The sequence below is a fragment of the Perissodus microlepis genome, chromosome 23 (genome assembly GCF_051167445.1).
Source record: "Perissodus microlepis isolate ML-2025 ecotype Zambia chromosome 23, ASM5116744v1, whole genome shotgun sequence".
Taxonomy (NCBI): Eukaryota; Metazoa; Chordata; class Actinopteri; order Cichliformes; family Cichlidae; genus Perissodus; species Perissodus microlepis.
In genome coordinates this window covers 14,183,660-14,205,626 of record NC_140482.1, presented here as the reverse complement: position 1 = coordinate 14,205,626, position 21,967 = coordinate 14,183,660, and the positions used below count along the sequence as shown (strand labels likewise).

The 21,967-nt window shown below is 39.3% G+C and overlaps 2 protein-coding genes across 4 annotated transcripts; both read right to left on the bottom strand.

Annotated features, from left to right (window-relative positions):
• Window positions 1-1,005: 1,005 nt before the first annotated feature.
• Window positions 1,006-3,516, bottom strand: LOC146361042 (glucagon-1-like). The gene is made up of 5 exons (XM_084922391.1): window positions 3,410-3,516; window positions 2,427-2,582; window positions 1,753-1,869; window positions 1,126-1,269; window positions 1,006-1,030 (listed from the first exon to the last, which is right to left on the bottom strand). Exons 1-5 carry the CDS (start codon window positions 3,505-3,507, stop codon window positions 1,006-1,008), a joined length of 540 nt encoding a protein of 179 aa, XP_084778517.1. The 5' UTR covers window positions 3,508-3,516.
• Window positions 3,517-3,827: 311 nt separating this feature from the next.
• Window positions 3,828-21,467, bottom strand: LOC146361041 (dipeptidyl peptidase 4-like). Of its 3 annotated transcripts, none has more exons than XM_084922390.1 (26): window positions 21,103-21,241; window positions 20,489-20,584; window positions 19,615-19,706; window positions 19,397-19,471; window positions 19,247-19,299; window positions 19,043-19,115; window positions 17,101-17,221; window positions 15,027-15,181; window positions 14,842-14,939; window positions 14,622-14,751; window positions 13,835-13,870; window positions 13,369-13,467; window positions 13,167-13,237; window positions 11,530-11,583; window positions 11,331-11,440; window positions 11,180-11,227; window positions 11,000-11,098; window positions 7,338-7,407; window positions 7,059-7,253; window positions 6,778-6,832; window positions 6,519-6,618; window positions 6,377-6,435; window positions 6,205-6,277; window positions 5,629-5,702; window positions 5,467-5,546; window positions 3,828-3,968 (listed from the first exon to the last, which is right to left on the bottom strand). In XM_084922390.1, exons 1-26 carry the CDS (start codon window positions 21,239-21,241, stop codon window positions 3,893-3,895), a joined length of 2,331 nt encoding a protein of 776 aa, XP_084778516.1. In that variant the 3' UTR covers window positions 3,828-3,892. The 3 variants fall into 3 exon arrangements, with proteins under 3 accessions (XP_084778516.1, XP_084778515.1, XP_084778514.1); XM_084922389.1 differs by lacking the exon at window positions 3,828-3,968 and adding an exon at window positions 21,290-21,467 and having other exon boundaries at window positions 4,828-5,546; window positions 21,103-21,190; XM_084922388.1 differs by lacking the exon at window positions 3,828-3,968 and having other exon boundaries at window positions 4,828-5,546.
• Window positions 21,468-21,967: the final 500 nt, after the last annotated feature.

Below are 21,967 nucleotides of genomic sequence, written 5' to 3'. Positions count from 1 at the left end.
TTGTTGTCCAATTTTGACGAGCCCATGTGAAATTTAGCCTTTGTATCCTGTTTTAATTGACCAGAGTAGCACCAGGTGTGGTCCCCAAACCCAGTTCTGAGGCTGGGTTTGGGGATGTTCTGCATTGTTACATTGTGTTTTGATATTTGAGCTACTGTTTTCTTTTAATTCCAACAGTTTTCACAGACACAATTATCCTTATACTTTCTTTACATATTAAGATTTTGAAGTGGGTGCAAAATGTACAGCTTTTACGAGCTCACACAAATCAAGCATTATTACAGATTAAACCACTTCTTCATGCCTTTCATTGTGCTGACTGTTTTTCTATTCATTTTTTAAAAATGGTTTTGCAGGTTGGACTGTTCCTTGGAAAAAATAAGCTCTCTAGATGTGTCATTTTATGTTCTAGTTCAGTATTATAAGAATTACAATACTGTGATAATTAGTTTTAATACTTAAATACTTTTAAAGTGTTTTTGTCTGAATATTTTTTATATAATTTTACTTAATTAACCTTTAAATACAAATGTTTCGCAGCATTTACCGGTCGGTGCATGTTTACATGAATAAAGAATCCAGATCCTTCCTCAACCACATACATTTCTATGAAGTTCATCTTTGTAATATAAAACAGGACTGAAGCTGAAAAAACAGTGACTGAAAACTTTATTTTGCAGAGCAGAATATTAATATAATGACAATCATAAGCTAGATGTGCTTTCCATAGGCCTACCTGAGATTGAGCGTTTTTGTGTTCATGTTAAAAATATAGAAAATAATTTAAAATTGTAAATTGTAAAATTGAATTTCTTCTTTTGTGTAATGTAAATTATACGGAAGAGTATTTTATATGTTTTGTGTCTTTGCCTTACATTCACAAAAAGTAAAAAAGAAAAACTTAAATATAGTTTTGACAATACATCATGCAAAGCAGAATGGCTTTCAATTCCTCCTGTATATGGCTTTGTTTGCAGCATGCAGGGAGCGACCTGGAGCAGACTCTCATTCATCTGCTTGTCTTTTCTTACTGAAAAGAAAGAAAATTACAATCACGGCAATGCTCAGTCAATAAAAAAGACCTCTAACCTCTAGCATTTGCCGAATCTGATGATTTGATGTTACCTTTCCCCTGAAGGCTTGGAGGTCATGACCCAGAGTAAATATTCCTTGGCGGCCATGGAATCTAGTACCTTGTTCACATCGCTGGTGAAGCTTCCATCTACGTGCCTCTTGCTGAATGTTTCACCCCATCTTTCCATTTCAGATCTGAGTATGTACACAGGCACACAATGTAAACACTGCCCCCTAATGGTCAGTAACCCCACAGTACGGAAACCTGACAATTTAGCTGTAAAATTTGATCTGCACTGGAGAAATCATCAGTTTTTCATATGATTATTTATTATTTATGATTATCATAAGTGAAAAGATTGTTCTGGTGTAATCATTTCCTAACTGCTTCATTGTCTCTTTGCATGGTTCATGTCTCATTGCACAGTGTGAGTAAGATATGATCAACACAGTGGAAAAGTTCAAGTGATTTATTTTGGCACAATCACAAGAAACACTAAGGAAAAAAAGCAGTGGAAAGGGGGAAAAAAGGTTGAAGAAGCAAGAAGAATCAGCTGATTAGCTCGAGTTCTCTGTTTTGCTCTCCCCATCATGGTGGAATCAGACACAAGCAGGCCGTTTTAGAAGGTTTGGGTATTGTAGGAGGAGATGCACATGAAGAAAAGGAGGGCGGCCTACTCTCTTCGGACTTGTCCAGACTTGAGGTTGGCAACAAAGTCTTTGATTGCCTGGTCTTTGAGGAAGGAGCTTACATCACTGGTGAAGGTGCCATCTGCATGTCGCTTCTCGGCAGCACTAAAAAACACAGACACGGACCACTTGATATGTCTTTTTTATACTATAATATGGAACATATGAGTTAATTATAAAGGCGCTTTCTTATTTGAGGTACCTTATATTTACACTCTAGTGCTTTTAAATGTAAGATTTTACATTTACAAGTATAAAAGATCAACTCACTAAAGACTGGCTCTGAATTCCTCACAAAATGTGTGGCTTGCTGGGCACATGTGCTTTGGAAATAAGCTGTTTAAGGCCTAAGGAGGCCAATGGACAGGCAAATAGAGAAATACTTCTTTTATTATTATTCTTATGACCCCTCTGATTTATCTGCAGAGGCTTTAGAAGGGCCAGGCCCCTAGTTTGAGAGCCAAAATGCATATAAATACATGAGATGTTAGGCTGCTTTTCTTGCATACCCACACTCCTTTACTGCTGCTACTTTAAGCACTATGTTGTATTACGTGTTTCACTTGTACAATTGAACACTACTCTGCTAGTATCCTTAGCTACTTTAAAAGATCAGTTCTAAGTGTCTTTTATCACAAATTTCAGAGTGTTTTCACACTGACCCGCTCCTCTTGTTGTTCATCAGCCACCGAACAAAGTCCTGTGCTTTCCTGTCCTCCAGATATTTACTGTAGTCATTTGAGAAAGTTCCCTCTGAATGTCTCTTCATGCTCGACAACTCCACAGGCTCGTCATTTAATGTGTTGTCTGATTCAAAACTGCAAGGGAGAGCAAAGTAGGTACCACTGAAGTGTTTTCCATAGCATATCATATTTCTACATATCTATATAAATTTCTAGGAACACTCGGAGTATAAAAAAGAGAAGTAAAAGAAAGGGGAACCGAAAGGAAGCACTTGATTCTTAAACTTAGCATTGTCATATATAGTACATGTATCCTTTGTCCTTCCCTTTAATCCTACATTATGTATCACTTGTTTCTTTGTATCACTTGTTGATTAACTTTTTAACTAAAAAGTTAATCAACCATATGTTCTATGTGTCAGTGTCAGGTCATGTAGGAATTTACACTACAATAAAAACAGTTTTTAATTGCATTTCAGCATAATCTTTAAAGCTTTTTCTTGTTTTTTAATTCAGTTGGAGAGACTTTTTCTCATATGCAAAATAAATGAATAATCAGGCATCATTAAAGCCCGTATAGTACCTTTTTATTCTAACAGTGCATGTCACTCTCAGACAGCAGACTTATTGGTGGTTCCTAGTGTTTTTAAAAGAGAGCCTTCACCTAGCAGAGCCTTTCTTTTTGACGTATTTTATAGTTGACCTAGCTCTGAATTATGTTTCAATAGGCTCAGGATACTGGGGAGCTTCCCATAATGCACTAAGCATTTCTTTTCCCTCTCTGTTTTTTTTATACACCACTACTGTTTAATCACTGTAGGGTCTTTACCTTACAGTATAACTGTTGTTGTGAATCTGTGCTATATAGATAAAATTGAATGGAATTGTTCTTGTGATTTAGTCACAAGAGTAACACAAGGGTGCTAAAAACAGCTTTATCTTAAAGAAGCGTTTCATTGTACCTTAAGCTGTCATCAGCATCATGCAGAGGAACCTGCCAACTGCTCTGGACAAAGCCGAGGACCAGGAGGATGCCAGCCAGGGAGTGAATGCTTTTCATGGTGGTGACCTGTAACAGGGGACAACACACACAAAAAAGAAATAAAACATTCAACCAAACAAAGAAACATTTCCCCCACCCAGAAAAAAAAACAAGAAAAAAGAACTTGACAGCTAAAAGTAAAATACCTTCTCCACTGCAACAAGATACAACTCACCTTTTCTTCTTTCTTTCCAAACACCTGCTGTTAGTTCCACTGCTTATTGCTGGTGTCTGCATCTAACCACCCTCTCTCACTTTGCAGCCTTATATATTGAAAGAAGAGCTGCATAGGTGGGTCTTTTTCCCACTCTTAGAGTAACAGTTCCACCTATTACTCTAAACCTATTAGACACACCCATTACACACGGGGCCTGTTGACTGAATAGATGAGCCGACCGTTTGCTCATGAAGGAAAGGTGCCAGTCAAGCGTGATGCCAGCTGGTCCTTCAGTGTTAAGGTCAAACAACCGCAGTTCATCCTGTCAAACAGAAAGTTGGGGAGATGCTTTAATGTGCTACTGTGTCATTGTGATCGGAAGCAATATTTGTGGCGTCATAACTGGATGGAAGTTGTGGAGTCTTCCGTTCAGAATCAAAAGATTGGAAATCTCTCTCCCCCCGTTTTTTGCATCAGTTGCAGTTATCTCTGTTTAACCAAGCTGACTATTCAATAATAAATACACACATACAGGTGGGTGATGCTACATGACTGTCACACATAGACCAGATATTTAATTTGCTGGAAATGAAGGTTTATTAGTACAGGATCAGGGCTGGAACCTTTCACTTTGACACTAAATTTTACTGACTTTTTTTGTGACATTGAATATTGATCATGAAATAACAAAATTTTTTTAGAGCACTGACATCCAGAAATATTATTCAGGTGCTGAATTTAAACATAAGCTTAGTGACAGCCCTCTTGCCCATATTTAGATTTTCCTGGTGCTGTGGATCCATGGCTGGATCAGGAGGGGTCAAGGAATCCCAAAGAGGCGTTGAATGCACAACACTACTCAGTATCAACCGGGGTTATATAATGAAGGAGAAAATCAACAAGACTGTCTTCATATAGTGTCACAGATTTTTACAAAGGGACAAGAAAACTTCAGGTATTACCATTTCATCAACGGGACCTTTCCCCCCAAGAGTTACGATACTACATGGAACCAACTGTTTGATATGACACATATTTAAATCAGATGTCTTTGACAAAAAACTCCCACTAACCCAGGTACACTAGTTTTCACCTGAGCTACACCCAACCCACTAATGACACCATACTTTAAATACCCCTTAAAATTGAAAGTGAAGCAAGAAGATATTTTTTTCCTCATTGTTAATTATTTATTACATAAGAAAAAACTCCATTAACAGTTTTACAAATGTTATAAAACTGTATCAAATCACTTTGATGTGTCTATGCTTATCACAATGCTGTAGAAATTTTAAATGTCCAAGTAGTTCAGGTTCACTAAAACATTCCATTACACTCAGTTCCCATTTCATTCTTTGCATTATTATACTTTTTCTGCTGGCCATGAAATGACCTTTTAAACAATAAATGGACACTTAATACATTTCTAGAAAAATAATTTTTTCACATATAGGTTTTACAAGGAACCATATCAGCTTTAATTCTTAAAGAGACAGATATTTTTAAAAGAACATATTACACACTTTTTGACTTACCATTATTTTATTAAATTACAACGTATCAGATTGTTTTTTGTACCCGATGAAGGTCAGTTGGACTGAAACGTTGTGGTTTAATAAAATAACACAGAGCAAGACGTTTGTTGTTAATTCAGAGCTTTTTTAAACTAAATGAACATATCTAAAACAAGCTCTCATAGACACAGAATAACATTAGAACTGGGACAGTTTTGCACCCATTAATTTTCCAATACTAAATAACTAAATGCATATCTTTATTCATAGAAAAATCAAAACAGATTTTGGTTTTATGCAAAGCACCTGAGTAGAAAGTGAGTCATGTGGGTATAGACATGTTGATTGGCAGCGCCAGCGAGCCCATGATCATTGTCTGTGTACCACTGAAAGAAGAAAGCATTATATGTATGACTGTTTCATGACATTGGTCCCGCAATTGTCTGTTGCATTTCCCAAGTTGCTCACCATGGCCTCAAAGTCCACCTGCTCCTCAACCAGAGCTTCTGAGATCTCTGCTGCCTGCTGGAAATGGACATTGTCTAGAAAAACAAACCGAACAATAAGGCAGGGTTCCGTTGAAAGGTAACATAGTGGTATGATCATGGCCATTACTTCTGTCAGTGCTGATCAAGTTGCAAGTGTTGGATCTATTTATTTTACATCAGTCTGTATGAATTTGTTGATAATGATAAGTGCTGGTATACTAATGGATTTTCTGCAATAGTATTGGCATTCAATTTAAAAAAGATGAAAAAAGTGTGCTTTACCAACCACATGTAGAAATTCAAACTAGTCTAGAACATTTCAGTTTAGTTTTCTATAACCACATTAATTTTGTTGCACTTTTCCAACGTCAGGAGATGGCTATGAGGAATGCATCTAAAACCTCCTGTTTGAAAAGGCAGGGCTGCTAATGTATTCTGTCACAGCGAATGAAAAATAAACTCTCACACTTATTGTTATTATGTTTTAGGCTTATGTTGCCCCCCAAAATTATAAAATAGTAAACAGACACAAACATAGAGGCCTTGTGTTGCTCACCATCGGCTGTTCCATGAACAAGAAGATACTGCACTGAATGGAAGTTCCTGGCCCTGGCAGTTACTGTTGTGTTCTGCACACAGTCAGATTTAATTTTTATGCGTCAACAAAGACAATCGCACAGCTGAAAATAAAGGACAGAGAACTTGATATTCCTGGCTGTGAAACTTACATCGTAACCTTCAGAATTCTGTGAAGGCAATATCATGTAACGCTCTGTGTAGATGGAATCTGGTACAAATAGACAGATAGTTGCAGATGTTATTATTTCATATCATTAATGGGATTGTAAAAAGTGACAGCAAAAGAAATACCATAATAGCGCCATTTGGAGACTGGAGCAACTGCCATTCCACACTTGAAAACTCCACTGCCAGATCCCAAGACCATGGATGTGACATATCCTCCGTAGGACTGTTGAATATAAAAAACTCATTACTGCAGATCATCTATTGTCTTAAGTACATGCCAAACACATTGACTTGTGAGTGAAACATTAACTTGCACTAAAACATTCTCAATGTGTTTAACCTTTGTGGCGTTTTTGTTTAACACAAAGTCTTCACTACTTACCCATCCCCAAATAGCAACTCTGTCTTTGTCAATGAATCCCATTTTGATGAATTCCCTTGAAAAAAAAGAGATATGAATTTAATATGGATAAGGGGATGACAAGAACTTCTGCTGATCATTGCCATCATTGACTCGTGATATTTCCGCTACACTAAGTTTCTCTCTAAATGGGAGTCGCAGAAACAAGTAAAGTCCAGTTTTATCAAACTTGCTGGAGCAAAGAAGGAACCTGTTTGTTTGAGATGCACTGACTTGTCTAAACTCCTCCTCACTTTCCTTACCTGGCTGCTGTTATCTGATCTTCCACCTCTTTGGTTCCCAGGCTTTTGTAAATTTCATACATTAACTTGTCGCCCTGGTAACCACTCCCTCTTCCGTCAAAGCTAGCAACAATGATTTTCTCAGTGCTTGCCAGGTAGGTGGACCAGTTTACCCTGTAGACGTAGTTTACTTTCTGACTGCATGGACCTGCGTACCTGGAACATCAAGCACATTCAGAATGAGTTTTTTGGCCCTACTTTAAAAAGTCTTTTCGTTTTATTTTTTAAATGAACTCTTACACATCAATCAGTAAAGGGTACTTCTTGGACTCATCAAAGCCTGGAGGCAAAATCATCTGGTACCAGAGATCTGTCAAAAATATGAACATAAAAAGAGTAGTAGGTATAAGACATGTAGTAAAATAAATCATGCAACAATGTACAAATAATAATTTCATGCTGGTCAGAATTGAACCCATGGTACTGCATTTCAGCCATGGAACATTAGGATGCCTGCTCAACCAGAGAGCTACATTATTTTTCATAATTGTTTTTTTTCATGACAGTTTTCCAATGGGCCACCTTCAGCGAAGGTTTACCTGCTTAAACCTTCTATTGTGCAAGCTGATGTCCTCTATGTTGACTGGTATTTGGACATCCACTGCTTTTTATTCAAAATGCCAAATTATTCTTTTTGTTTTTTGTTTCCAAATTTTGCTAATGGCAGATCATATTTAAAACATGCCTGTCTTTTCCAATAATAAATATAAACAAGTATTAGTGAATGTCATTAATGTAAAAGATATTGCCTATATCAGTGCCAGTATCTACCTATTGATCCATTCTCTTCCGTTTATACTTAGCAGAGTTGCAGGGGGGGCTAGAGTCTATCCCAGCTACCATAGGGTGACCCTCGACAGATTGCCAGTCTGTTGCAGGGCTAACCCATGCAAACACAGAGAGAACATACAAACTCCACATAGAAATGCCCTGGGCAGATTGTGGCCTCGGGATCTTCTGGCTGTGAAGCAACAGTGCTAACCACTGCTACTACTATGAATGCTACTACGCATGAAACCCCAGTGCAAGGGGTTACACAAAGAGGATGTGGGACCCATGGAATCTTCGATACCCAGCATCCAAACTGACGGCGAAACAACTAGTAGCTTGGTGTTCCAGCATTCGGAAGAAGGAACTACTATCACAGCTGGAGATCATTGAGGTACAACAGAAATGCTATGGCAAGGGGGAGCCAGGATGATACGTGATATCATCACCCCCACCTGAGATTGGGTACCAAGCCCCAAATATGATGGAATAAAGGGCGTTGAGTGAGAGAGCAGCTGACCTGAAACGTAAGATCATGGTGAAACTGGAAACCTGGACCCTTCCAGTTACCAAGACTATGTGAAGTACCCCCTTGAAGGTCTACTAAAAGATGTGAATGCAGCAACAGTCCCTACTGCAACCATCAACGAAACCAACCAGCTGATATACACCATGAAACGAGTGATCATGGAGATCCATGGCTACACTGTAAAATAAAATTGTAATATAAAAGTATTTTGCTGTGTATTTTACAGTTTTTTACTGTTTTTCTAGAATATCATTAAATTTACATAAATAGACTGTCATGTTACATTTCAAATGTAAAATAACATAAAATCACTGTAAATGTAATAAAACATAATTTTCTTGTTTTTAAAATATATTTGTCTGTACATATGCATATTTAGATTGTTAAAATACATTCACAAATGTATCATAATTTCACAAATATTTGTCTGTTATTTGAAAGATTGAACTGTTAAATTCAAATGTAATACTATGGAAAAATATATAAAATGATTCTTATAAACTTTTTTTACATCAAATAATGTTATTTAGGGCGATCGTGGCTCAAGAGTTGGCAGTTCGTCTTGTAATCAGAAGGTTGCTGGTTCGAGCCCCGGCTCAGACAGTGTCGGTCGTTGTGTCCTTGGGCAAGACACTTCACCTACCACCTACTGGTGATGGCCAGGGGGCCGATGGCGCGATATGGCAGCCTCGCTTCTGTCAGTCTGTCCCAGGGCAGCTGTGGCTACAACTGTAGCTTGCCTCCACCAGTGTGTGACTGTGAGAGTGACTGAATAGTAGAATTGTAAAGCGCTTTGAGGGTCTCGAAAAGCGCTATATAAATGCAATCCATTATTATTTAAACCAACTGTTAACTGTATATTTCTGTACATTTAAGTATTATTATTCACATTGCTGCATTCATTGACCTTGTTTATAGGTAATTTCATTGTTTAATCACATTAAAAGGTTCCTAATTTAATGTTTAAAAGCACTTGAAAAAGGCAAAATCCCATGTAAAATTAGGGCAACAAACTGTATTGTCATTACTGAAAATAACCGTATTTTTATGAGAAAGTTATTATCTGTTATTTTATGGTATTATTTTGGCGCACCAGCTGCCGGAATATTACTGTTTTTTCAAGATTTTATTTTTACAGTGTACAAGATGATGGAGAAGGACACTAGAGGCCAAGATCACGGTAGCACGGAGGTGCTATGAAGAAAGGGTTGCTTAATAAATATAGCAGGCTGTCCCTACCTGAGGCCATGGAAACTACCAAGCAAAGACTCACAGACACTTGAAGAGATGCTGGCCAAAGGAGGCAATAGAAGCCACTGACATCAAGATCAGGAAGCTTGCAACCATGCCTGGAGGGTTTCACCCCAAGTCCAGCACCCTAAGGCTGTACGCTAAGTGGTAGGAAGGAGGTTGGGGACAAGTGAGTGTCATTACCACAGTCCAGGATGAAACAATGAACATCCACATCAGGAAGATGGCTCGAACCGACCGCATGCTCAGTGAATACCTCAGGTAGCAGAAACCCAAGAAAGAGGAGCAAGAGGAGGAACCATCATGTAAGGAGAAGCCCCTGCATGGTATGTACCAGCGGCAGATAGAGGAGGTGGCTGACATCCAGAAATCCTACCAGTGGCTGCTGGACAAAGCTGGACTGAAAGACAGCACAGAGGCACTAATCATGGCAGCACAGGAACAAGCTCTGAGCACAAGATCCATAGAGGCTGAGGTCTATCACACCAGGCAAGATCCCAGGTGAGGCTGTGTAAAGATGCTCCTGAGACAATCCAGCACATAACAGCAGGGTGCAAGATGCTAGCAGGCAGGGGATACATGGAACGCCATATCCAAGTGGCCGGCACAGTATACAGAAACATCTGTGCAGAATATGGCCTGGAAGCCCCGAGGTCAAAATAGGAGACACCCCCTAGGGTGGTGGAGAATGACCAAACTAAGATCCTGTGGGACAAGATACAGACGGACAAAATGGCGGTGGCTAACCAACTGGACATAGTAGTGGTGGACAAGCAGAGGAAGATGGCTGTAGTGATAGAGCTAGCGATACAGAATGACAGCAACATCAGGAAGAAGGAAGATGAGAAGCTGGAGAAGTACCAAGGGCTCAGAGAAGAGCTTGAAAAGATGTACAGGGTGAAGGTAACAGTGGTAATTGGAGCGCTTGGTGCAGTGACCCCCCCAAGCTAGGCAAGTGGCTCCAGCAGATCCCAGGACCAACATCTGAGATCTGTTTCTGCGAACATCAAAAAAATAAATAAACATACTAGATTTGTGATTGACCAAGATACTCTAATGAAAGGGATTTTAAGAATTTTATCTCATGTTTAAAAACATCTACAGTGTAGTGGGGTTGAGGTTTAAAATGGGCACAGCCAACTGCATATGGTTCAAGATTATGCTTATCCGTTGCCATTGACGAAATATTCTGGCAATCTAATTGTGTAAAAAAAACAAAAGCTTTCTGCAGGGTCGTTGTTTATTATTGCTATTGGATTATCATTAGAGAGTATAGTCAAAAATGTTATCAGCTCAAAATGAAACTGATGGGGAAAGTCTTAAAGGAAAAATGATCATTTCTGCATTCACTTACTGTATTCGCCCAATTTGATGGTGCCTTGATGCATGGTTGGCATTTGAATACCAGAAATCATGCTCACAAATTCCTTGTTGTCTTCCAAAACTCTTTGCTCTACAAATGTACAAATACAAGAAAGTTATTGGAATACTTTTTTTTTCTGGACTGCAGAACCAGTTGCATACTGTAACTTACCTCTGTTGTTTATGTTATCCATGAGAGAATAGAAAGGAGTGCCAGGACCTTTGAGTAAGGAATATGATGATATAATTAACTCAAATTATCTAAAAACTCTAGAGAGAATAAGAGGTAGGTTTTTACGAATCAGAAAGAGAATAAAACTGACCACTGCAGCTCATGCGGTAATAGGAGGCATTGTGGCTGAAGTAAGCGGAGTTATACCAACAGTTTTCACGTAGATTACACGTCAGACACTTGGTTTCTTGTTGTGTCCGCCTAAAACACATAAAAATGCCCACATAGCAATTCTTATTGAATTTCTTAATGAAAGATAAAGGATAAAACATCAAAATCATTATTCTTACTTGTAAACGTTTCTTCCTCCTGGCTTGCCACCCTCTTCATTACTTGAAAAATATCTGAGGAGTAATCGGTAAGAATGAGTGAGGTATTAAGAATGTAGCAAAGTAGGAATAAAGCTTGAAGGACACTAGTATGGAGACTTTGGCATTCTTAATTATAATCAGTGGCAATCAGACAATACCAAAACCTACATGGCCCCATGTAAAAAAGTGATTGCCCTCTAAACCTAATAATTGGTTTGGCCACCCTTATCAGCAAAAACTGCAATCAAGCATTTGCGATAATTGGCAGTGAGTCTTTTACAGCACTGCGGAGGAATTTTGGCCCACTCATCTTTGTAGAATTGTTGTAATTCAGCCACATTAGAGGGTTTTCAGATATGAACCACCTTTTTAAGGTCACGCCACAGCATGTCAATCTGAGTCAGGTCAGGACTTTGACTAGGCCACTCCAAAGTCTTAATTTAGTTTTTCCTTCAGAGGTGAACTTGCTGGTGTATTTTGGATCATCAAGATAATTTTTTTTTTTCCAAAATTGACACGAGCCTTTATCTTCCTTTTTCCTAGCAGCGGTTTTTGTCTCAGAACTCTGCAGGCCATTTTGTGTCTTCCGTATTGTGGAGTCACAAACACTGATTGTACCTTTATTAAGTTAGGCCTGCAGTTATTTGGATGTTTTTCTGGGGTCTTTTGTGACCTCTTGGCTCAGTCACCGCTGTGCTCTTAGGATAATTTTGGTCGGCCAGCCACTCCTGGAAAGGTTCTCCGCTGTCCCATGTTTTTGCCATTTGTGGATAATGGGTCTCACTGTTGTTTTGCTAGAGTCCCGCAGCTTTAGAAATGGCTTTATAACCTTTCCAGACTGAGAGATTTGTTTCTCATTTGTTCCTGAATTTTCTTGGATGGCAGCATGATGTCTGGCTTTTGATGATCTTTTGTCCAACTCCTTTTTGTCAGGCAGGTCCTGTTTATGTGATTTCTTGATTGAGAACAGGTGTGACAGTAATCAGACCTGTGTGTGGCTAGAGAAATTGAATTGAGCTATCCAAAGATGTGATACACCACAGTTAATTTATGTTATAACAGAGGGGGCTAACCACTTTTTCACATAGGGCCATTTATATTTTGTCTACGGAGTCCTGCACTTGGGTTCTCACTCTGCCTGCCACACAGCTAGCTGATGACCAAAAACAAAATTTGAAGACACCGTGTGCATCTATTACATTAACTGCAAGCAATTAAATGAATAGATTGGGGATGTCAAACTCATTTTACATTGCAGGCCACATACAGCTCACTTTAATCTTAAGTAAGCCAGACCAATTAAACTACATGATAAATGAGCAAAATTACAGACAAAGTTGTGGGTAAAAACAACAACTTTTCTGATATATAACTGTTTGTTATTTAATTGTTGGTGGTGGCAGTATTGGTACTGGTTATGATGATAGTGGTGGTGGGGAAGGGGAGGTCTGTATCAATAGGAAATGCTGCAAAACTTGTGAAAAGACAGTTAAAACTTCAGTGCACTCTTTTAAAATTTCTAAAGCTTTTCAGTGGGCCGGATTTAGTCTGTGGCAGGTTGATTCTGGCCCCCGGGCCTTATGTTTGACAACCCTGTAGGAGATGATTTGACTTACACACTATCTGTTGTGACTTTCAGAATGTCAATAACTTCCCATTCTCCAGAAGTGATGGCTGTAGCCTTGCCCTGCATGAATACAGAATATGTGTGGGTGGTTAACATGTCACAAAAAATGATTCATAAAGATTCATAAAAGATATTGTGCAAGACAAAAGAAAGACTAGCCAGCAAAAATATTTCAGTACTCATACACCCACCCCAACCACATGATGGATGTGCTTGTATTGCTGGGTGTCACTCATGAGCAGGTAATAGCTGTTCTTATCTGTGGCAAAAACTGGTTCTGATGGAGAGAACTAAAGAACAAGCATGTTATTATTTATTCTTTTATGCCTTTTCTGTGCAATTCATTCAAGTCAACACACATTTAATTTTAATATTAATTTTATTTCAGTACCCTGAAATAAATGGTTGTAAGAAAATGTTATCCAACAGTCAGTAGGGAACTATTTTCTGCAGTGGATTAATACACATACAGTGTTCTACTGAGTGTTTCTGCAGTACTGTCTGTTGACAGTCAGACAGTCAGAGCAACAGCGTGACTCACTTTGATGTAAGCACAATACTCGCCATTGTGGGAGTGAGTCTTTCCATGGAATGTATTACATTAAAACATTTACATATTTAATACCTATTTAACATTTAACAGTGTAGTGACCATACCCGTCCAATCCAGCCAGTGCTTGCCACCTCCAGATGCTGTGAAAAGATGTTAAAACTTGTGTTTATTGTCGTTCTAAGCTACAGTTTAGAGTACAACACACCAGCCTTATCGGCTCAGCAGCTTTAAACCCAGAGAGCACAAAGAGACATTGTGACTGGGAACTGAATTTTGAAACTCTTTAGCCAACAAATTAGGAAAATCTCTAAATGGCAGGGTTGCTCTTTCAGATTTTTACATAAATGGAAATAATTAGCAGCCCTTTAGCTAAGTGGAATGCCACAAGAAACTCTGCTGCACCAAGTTAACACTTTCGACTAGCTTTGTCACGGTTTATATGAAGATATTCCAGAATAGATTTTTAGATCTTTAAAAGTTTATTTTATCCACAGGCATGAATGTATTACACTGCAGCATTTACATACATGACTGTATTTAGTATATAAGCCTGGACTACAGGAAATATTTTTGGACTAGATTTTTTCCTTATAAGACTAGGGATATAGGATGGAAGATGCATTCCAGATCATATTCTACTTCAGTTGTGCAAATTTCCAGTGGATTTGGCATACATAACCATTGAGCTCTAAGTTATTTAGAGTAAATCTAGGGATATATTGAACAAATAGTCTTTTGTCCATACTTTAGATAAAAAGATCAATTTTTTATGTGATTTAACATGAAGCATGTCAAAAAACTCTAGTCTCAGTCAGCAAAATCTTAGTGGTTTTCACAAAGTTATGGACTCAAAGGTAGGAAAAAGTACTGGTTTATACATTTTTGTTTTACCTCATAAGTATTCCATGTGAATCCATTAAAGCTGTAGATCTGAAGGATGAGATGGTTTTGTACTCTCTTTAGCCACTGGACAGCTAGACGCTCATCACTCACCCAGGTTACAGTAGACAAGTAGTGCTCACTGAAGTGAAACAAAAAGAACAGTTAAAGTTCAACATTTTGTTTTTGCATATTTGTGGAAGAAATGATATATTAGAAAGTGTTAGATTACACTGAGCCAAATGAGTCTGGAACAACAACTTCAGAGATTTTTGTTGCATTGTCAGTGTCCACGACAAATAGCTTCACTGTGGGATTGGGAGTTCCTGGCTGCAAAGACAAAAGAATATAAGATAATAGACAAAAGCCAACACTGATTACTGATGTATGTCTTCAACAAAACAGCAAATGTGCTACCTTTGGATATGGAATAGAAACAGTGCTGGGGTACTGGTTTTCACCATACCACGAGTATTCAATAGTGTGGACCCCAGTGTCATTAAACTCAGCGTAAGCCAAGTTCTTTCCTCCAGGTGACCACCAGAGACCTTGGTTGGATGAGAACATTTCCTCTGGAACAATGAACGTATGAAGCTGTGTTAGAAGATCTTTTACAGCTTATGGTGTAGTAAAGCAGCATGGTTTCATGTTGTCACAGTACAATAGATCGATAGATCGATATGTGTTTGGGTTTTTTTATACTTCTTGAAATGTGACTGTAAAAACACAAACATTCTTCTAAATGAATGGGAACATTTGAGACCTACCGCTGTCTTAGAAAATCTAAGACAGAAGAGAAATGACTGATATTATAGTGTAAAAATATTTTTTTAAAGTACAGACACATTAGGAAAACATCCTTTGTATGCATTCTACTGTGCAGTAATTAGTCAAAATCATCAATTACATTATAATAAAATATCTGTCATGAAACGCTGTGTGGCAGGCAGGAGTAGGACCCAAGATGCAGGCACTCAGACTCGAAGGATGAACTCAAAAAACTCAGCTTTATTTGCTGACAGGGGAACGCATACAAAACTGAACTGGGAAATATAAGCTTACACTTGATGGAGAGGCACACGAGGAAACACACAGTTTGAGGGACAACGCAACACTGACTCAGAGAAACACAGGGTTTAAATACACTGGGAAGTAACGAGGGGAATGAGACACATAAGGAGGGCACAGCTGGGAGAAATCAGGACTGACGAGACAAGCAAAGCAGGACGCATTCACATAAGACACGGACCTTCAAAGTAAAACAGGAAGTATGACACAGAGACGCGAACTTGACACGGTGGAGACAGCAACTAAGAAACACAGAGACATAAACCATAAGGCAGAGGACTCTAAGAACCGAAAGACACAGAGGGAAACTCAAACATGCAGACACAGACATATACAGAACAGAGGGGACACAGAGAAACATGAAGGGCAAGGGATCGAAACTAGAAACCATAGAATAACTCACACAAGTACAATAATACAAAAATCACAAAGAACTAAACATGCTGGGTCAGGAGACCCAGGGCCCTGACAATATCATTCAAACCAGAAGGGCACTCGGTCTAAGACCATACCACTACAGTGCTCAAAGACCAGCGTTGCTCCTTTGTCCTTGCTCTGCATTTCCACTTCATTAATAATTAAAAAAGTTTGACAATAAAAAAACAGAGACTGTTCACCTACAAAGTAAAAATCTCTCCTTTTGAAATGTGTTGGTCTCAGCAGTAAGGCACAACTTTTACTTTAAAGATGAATGTTCTACATTTCTGGTCTTTGTTATAGTTTAATACTGCTCAGTGGTTGGTTACAGAGTGTTCGCTAACAAGTTTGTATCTTCCACTGCAAACTACTGTATAGGTAGTTGCATAATATGCTAGTAATCAAAGCAATCACAAGGAGGTTGTTGGTGCAGCAACCTATTTAGAACGGATTTAAAAAACATTTCACCCAAACAATGGAACCATCACACCAGCCAGCAAACACCTCTCCATCTGAGTTTTTGCTTTTCTCACCAAAAGTTTCCAGTGAGTTCACAACTGATCTGAGGCCTAAACTTTGTATGATATCTAAATGCTAGTCAAGTATGACATCCTTTCTATTACTAATTGTGGCGGTGGCGTAGTCTGTGCCGCTGCTGCAGGGGAGGCGTGATGAGCTGATGCAGTTTCGGTGTGTCAGCCTGTATTTTCCCACAGCGGCGCCACAGACCACGCCCCACCACACGCCCCACCACACTAATGTTGTCTTTTTGTGCTTGAATAATGTCTTTATGTACCTGTATTTATCATATGGTATGGTCTAATATTAATATAAAATGGTTTATTTACATGTGATATTAAAATTTCAAATGTCTGTATCAGGATACGTATAGAGTTGATCAGGGTCTCTTCCTGGAGACACAGGACACAGCTACTTGTGTAACAGTAAGAAGCAAGTTTCCTCATGCAAACACTGAACGTAAATGAGTCATATATCTTCCACTTACCCTCATAAACCCAGTCTGGGATTCCATTTAAAATCTTATTTTCCTCGCCATTGAATGTGACTTGTTGTGATGTAGAGTTGGGGCTGGTCTTTATATACACATTATTGTTCCAAACAAAGGCCTAGAAAAACAAATAAACAAAAGTCAAGAGACAAAACCCAAATATCTATCTATCTATCTATCTATCTATCTATCTATCTATCTATCTATCTATCTATCTATATATATATATATATATATATATATATATATTTGTCAGGGGCTCGAGGGTGACCTGCTCGTGGCTGGGTGTTAGACCATCAGGCCCAGCTAGGCACAGCCTGAAGAGGAGATGATGGTCCCACCCTATGTAAGCCCGATCAGTAACTGAACCGATAAGTTCCAGTCTGGAGCCTTCATCTGTGAGACGTGAGGAGCAGGGGTAAGTATTCTTGTATCCTCTCAGATTGCTGCCGGTACATTGGAGTTTTTGCTAATATTGCTTCCCCGTGTCTTCGGGTCTGCAAGCTGGAGTTATGTACCAAACAACAGTTCAGAGTACCCAGCCTTGGAGGACTCACTGAGGGGGGTGCTAAATGGCGCTTGATCTGGGGACCCCTTCATCCTACTAAAAGACTTCAGTTGGGCAATGACAGTGAGACCTGAAGGGGCATGACTGGTCTGAACCTGAGTAATGTTCTGTTATTCGACTTCTGTGCAAACCAGTTTGTCGACAATTAACATCTCATCATGTTCATCTTTGTGTTCATACCTAAATACTAAAGCAAAGATTGTATGTGTTTCGTCATTAGGACAGAAATGTGTAATAATAATGTATACTTTATTGATCCCTGTGGGGAAATTCCTCTCTGCATTTAACCCATTCACTCAGTGAAGCAGTGGGCAGCCATTGGGCGCCTGGGAAACAGTGTGTAGGGACAGTACCTTGCTCAGGGGTATCTCAGGGTAGCTGTTCAGGGGAATCGAACCCCCGACCTTCCGATCACGGGGACACCACTTCACCTACTACCTACTGCAAGTTGGTTGGTGTTTGTCATGGTGGTAAACCCCAAACCTGAAGATGGACACTGGAGGTGAAGGGAACCATCAAGCTAACAAAGGAGTTCTATCTGGTTTGGCTAGTCTGTGGGAGGCAGCTGATGGATATCAGCAGGCCAAGCAGAATGGAACTTAGGCAGTGGCTGAAGCAAAAACTCCAGTGTGGGAGAAGTTTGGTAAGGCCATGGAAAAAGACTTTTGGTCTGCCACAAAACGATTCTGGCAAAGTGTCAGGCGACTTAGGAGGGGAAAGCAGTGCTCTACTCACATGGTGTATAGCGCAGGTGGGGTGCTGTTGACATCAACTGATGATAATGGTGATTCTAATCCTTTGCTACAAGCCATTTGGTCCTTGGTGAGAGCTCGGTCTGCATTGCTGCATTCTAGCGGATGTTGGCCTCTGCCAGAACTTCCCATTGTCACTGATTCTGTTTGTAACTTTTATGGGCAGAATATCTAGGCTGAGCCAAGAGGTGGGAAGCTTTTACTTTATTGGTTTCAGAATTTCAACTCTGCTTTTTGCAGATGATGTGGCTTCATTGGGTGGTGTACTCCAGCTCACACTACAGTGGTTCACAGCCAAGTGTGAAGCGGCAGGAATGACAATCAGCACCTGATTCTGATCTGTCTGACGCCATGGTCTTCAGAAAAGACATCCCTGACCCACCACATAAAGTATCTCGAGGCTTGTTCATGCTTTAAGGAAGAGGGCAGTGAGAGACTGACAGACAAATTGGGGCCAGTGTTGCAGGTACTGCACGAGTCTGTTGTGGTGAAACGAGAGCCCAAAATGGATGGATGGGAGGACTTCGAAAAGGTTGTACATGATAATCTTTTACCCACTTCAAAACAGAAGTGTCATTCAAAATTAAGCCTGCAATCATCTGTCTTTCCCTGAACTTACCAGTTTGTTCCCTTCAGGGGCCCAGGCAAAGTACTGGACTTTATCAGGAATGTCAGAGGGTGTGATAAATGTGCTGAAACAGATTTAAGCATACATTTTACGAGGTGCCTGTAACTGGAGTTGTGAATTATGTCGGTGATATAAATATATATTTAAATAGAGGAAGCCAAAACCTTCTTTGTAGTTGAAAAAAAAGTTACTCACTTTGACTCCCGGTCATAAAGTGAATATGAAGCTGTAAATGAATGTCTCCACAGCTAATGGGACAAAAACAAAGTAAGGTAGTTTATCATTTAAAAACTTTGAATATAAATCAGTTTAGAAATGAATCAGATGTGAATAAAGGTACTTTACCTTGGAGTAGTTGCTCATGAATGCAACGTATCGGCGGTCAGCTGACAGCTGGTAATCATAGGCATTTTTGTCCATCTGTTTGTTGAACAGAGAGATTGTAAGCATTTCATAGACACCTCCTCAAAGTCTTGCATACAAACAACACAGCATCTGTATGGAAGCTGTGTGCTATAAGCTTTAAAAGAAGGCTATGGATGCACATGAGAAGGATGTCTTACAAATCTGTCTTTGCTCAAGAAGTCTGATATCTTGTCTGTTGCGACGTCATAGAGGAACACTGAGCCTTCTGACGTATGCAGATATTCATGATCTATGGTGGAAGATGAGAAAGATGAAAGCACACCCTTAAATATTCTACTTACAAGGGAAAATGTGTGTTAAAGAAGAGAGTTACTAAATGACTGATTACCGTGATAAAAGGCAGTTGACACAGTCATATAGATGACAATCTCAATATGGACCAAAGTTTTCTCATGATTGTTAAATTGAAAAAACTGCTACTACTACTTTATGGAAATGAACTTTAACTTGCTGTAGTGCTCTAATCTAGCTATAGCTACTACTTGATTTATTCACATGCTACAGTTATGCTTAAACATACCCAAATGTATGGGTTAGAATTAGGGTTAGACCCTATGGTGGGTTAGCTCTGAGAGGGTTAAAACCACTGGTACCAAAATCATAGTAGCACCAGATTTAGCACCAGGGGTTAGTTATCCACTGGGAACATGAATGCAAAAGTATGAAAAAGTACTTGTGATCCATGTAGATGCATGGCCAAAACCAGCTTGATATTTCAGAGAAAAAAGGTGCTGTTCTGGTTTCAGAACAAGTGAATTAGGCAGGTCAGAGCTGTCCTTATTAATATTACTGCATTCTAGGTTATTTGGTTCCATATACTGGGTAACTAAATACGTGCCAATAATTTCATGTGCCTCAGTGAGTCAGTAACACAAAGTGGATTTTTGGAGATATAAATTATCCTGTCTGATAACATATTTACAGTCCGGGAGACAATAACTCAGTGTCATCATGCCCCACACTTTCTTTCTTTCTTTTTTAAAAAAAATACAGGTTAATTACATCACCCACCAGAAATCCACCTCATGTTGTAGGATTTGGGTTTCAGTGAGCTGTTGAAGACGTCCTCAAGGGTGAAAGATCTAATGCTGGCCTCATCGTTCTTTTCTGAAACACGTGTTTGGAAAAGTTAGGAGCTGCCAAGCACTTGAAGATCACATGTTACAGATATAATATCTAGCCCCCCCCCCCCCCCCCCCCCCCCCCCCCCCACACACACACACACACACACACACACTCACATTATGATGATCAGCAATGAGATAAGCTAAGAGCTGTAGAGGCTGTAACTGATAACGGCAAGTGGGATGTCGCTTACGTTAATGTGTAATAATGGAAATTGTCAAAGTGTGTACAGAATGGGTTTGGATTTAAAGGTATGCATATGGGGTGTCAGAGAAACGTCATTGCGACTTTAATCACACTTATAAATGTGACTTCGCTCGTTTCTTAGATGGCAACGTGACTCCTGATGAGCTAAATGTTTTTTTTTCAGTGTTTTTAGAGAAGTGTTAAGTGACAACGGTCCAAACAACGCGCAATGACGCGCGCGTAAAATACAAATGTGTTTAACGGCAAAGCAGAGATGACGCCAGTGTGTGAAGCATTTAATAACAAAGACTCACCATTAAGAAATATAGCCGTGGGGACCGCTATCAAAACGACGACCACAGCTGCCCCAAAAATTCCGAGGAGCACCTTGGCAATGGAAACCTGTTCGAAGGGACAAAAGTCAGAAAGTGCAAACGGTTCCGTGTAAAGCATTCCATACGCATAACAACGACGTGTGAGTATTAACAAACCACCACCAACCATTGTTTCTGGCCGTAAAGTGAAGTATACAACCGATATCGCTCCGAATCACAACTTCATCGATCCAGTGCCACACGCGCAGAGAGCAACAAAGTTATGTGACACATTGGTTTGTTGTTAAATATTATCTCAGCTCAAGTTTCAAAGGTGAGACAGAAAATGTCCAGCGGAGTAAAGTTCGTCAGGTTTTATGATGCACAACAGTTTTGAGGAAGTATGTTATCCAGCTGTTCCCCAATTTGTCCGCTATTCAGAAAATTGTTTCTCTCATTCAGCATGTGGAGCAAAATGCCATTTCACTTAAATATAAGAACACATATCGTGTCTGTAAACACTTTTTGTTTTGTTCAAGGCTGCAATTATCAGTTTAGTCTGTTAGTCTGTTTTGCAATTGCCTGAAATGACAAAATTAAGATCTTGTTTGATTAGTTATTTTCCTGTTCATACAGAAAGAGAAAATTATGCTTGTTAGACAGGGACGTTTGCCAGGAAAAAAGGAAAAAACGGATTAACGGTTTCCAACTATGACTAAACAGAGTGTAGAAATAAATATTAAATAACGTCATTTTACCTCTCAGGACCTGGCGTCCACATATGTGGACATCACATTTTGGGTTGTCTAGACCAAAATACTAAATTTTGCTCTACAAGGGCCCAATATCCACATACGAGGACAGT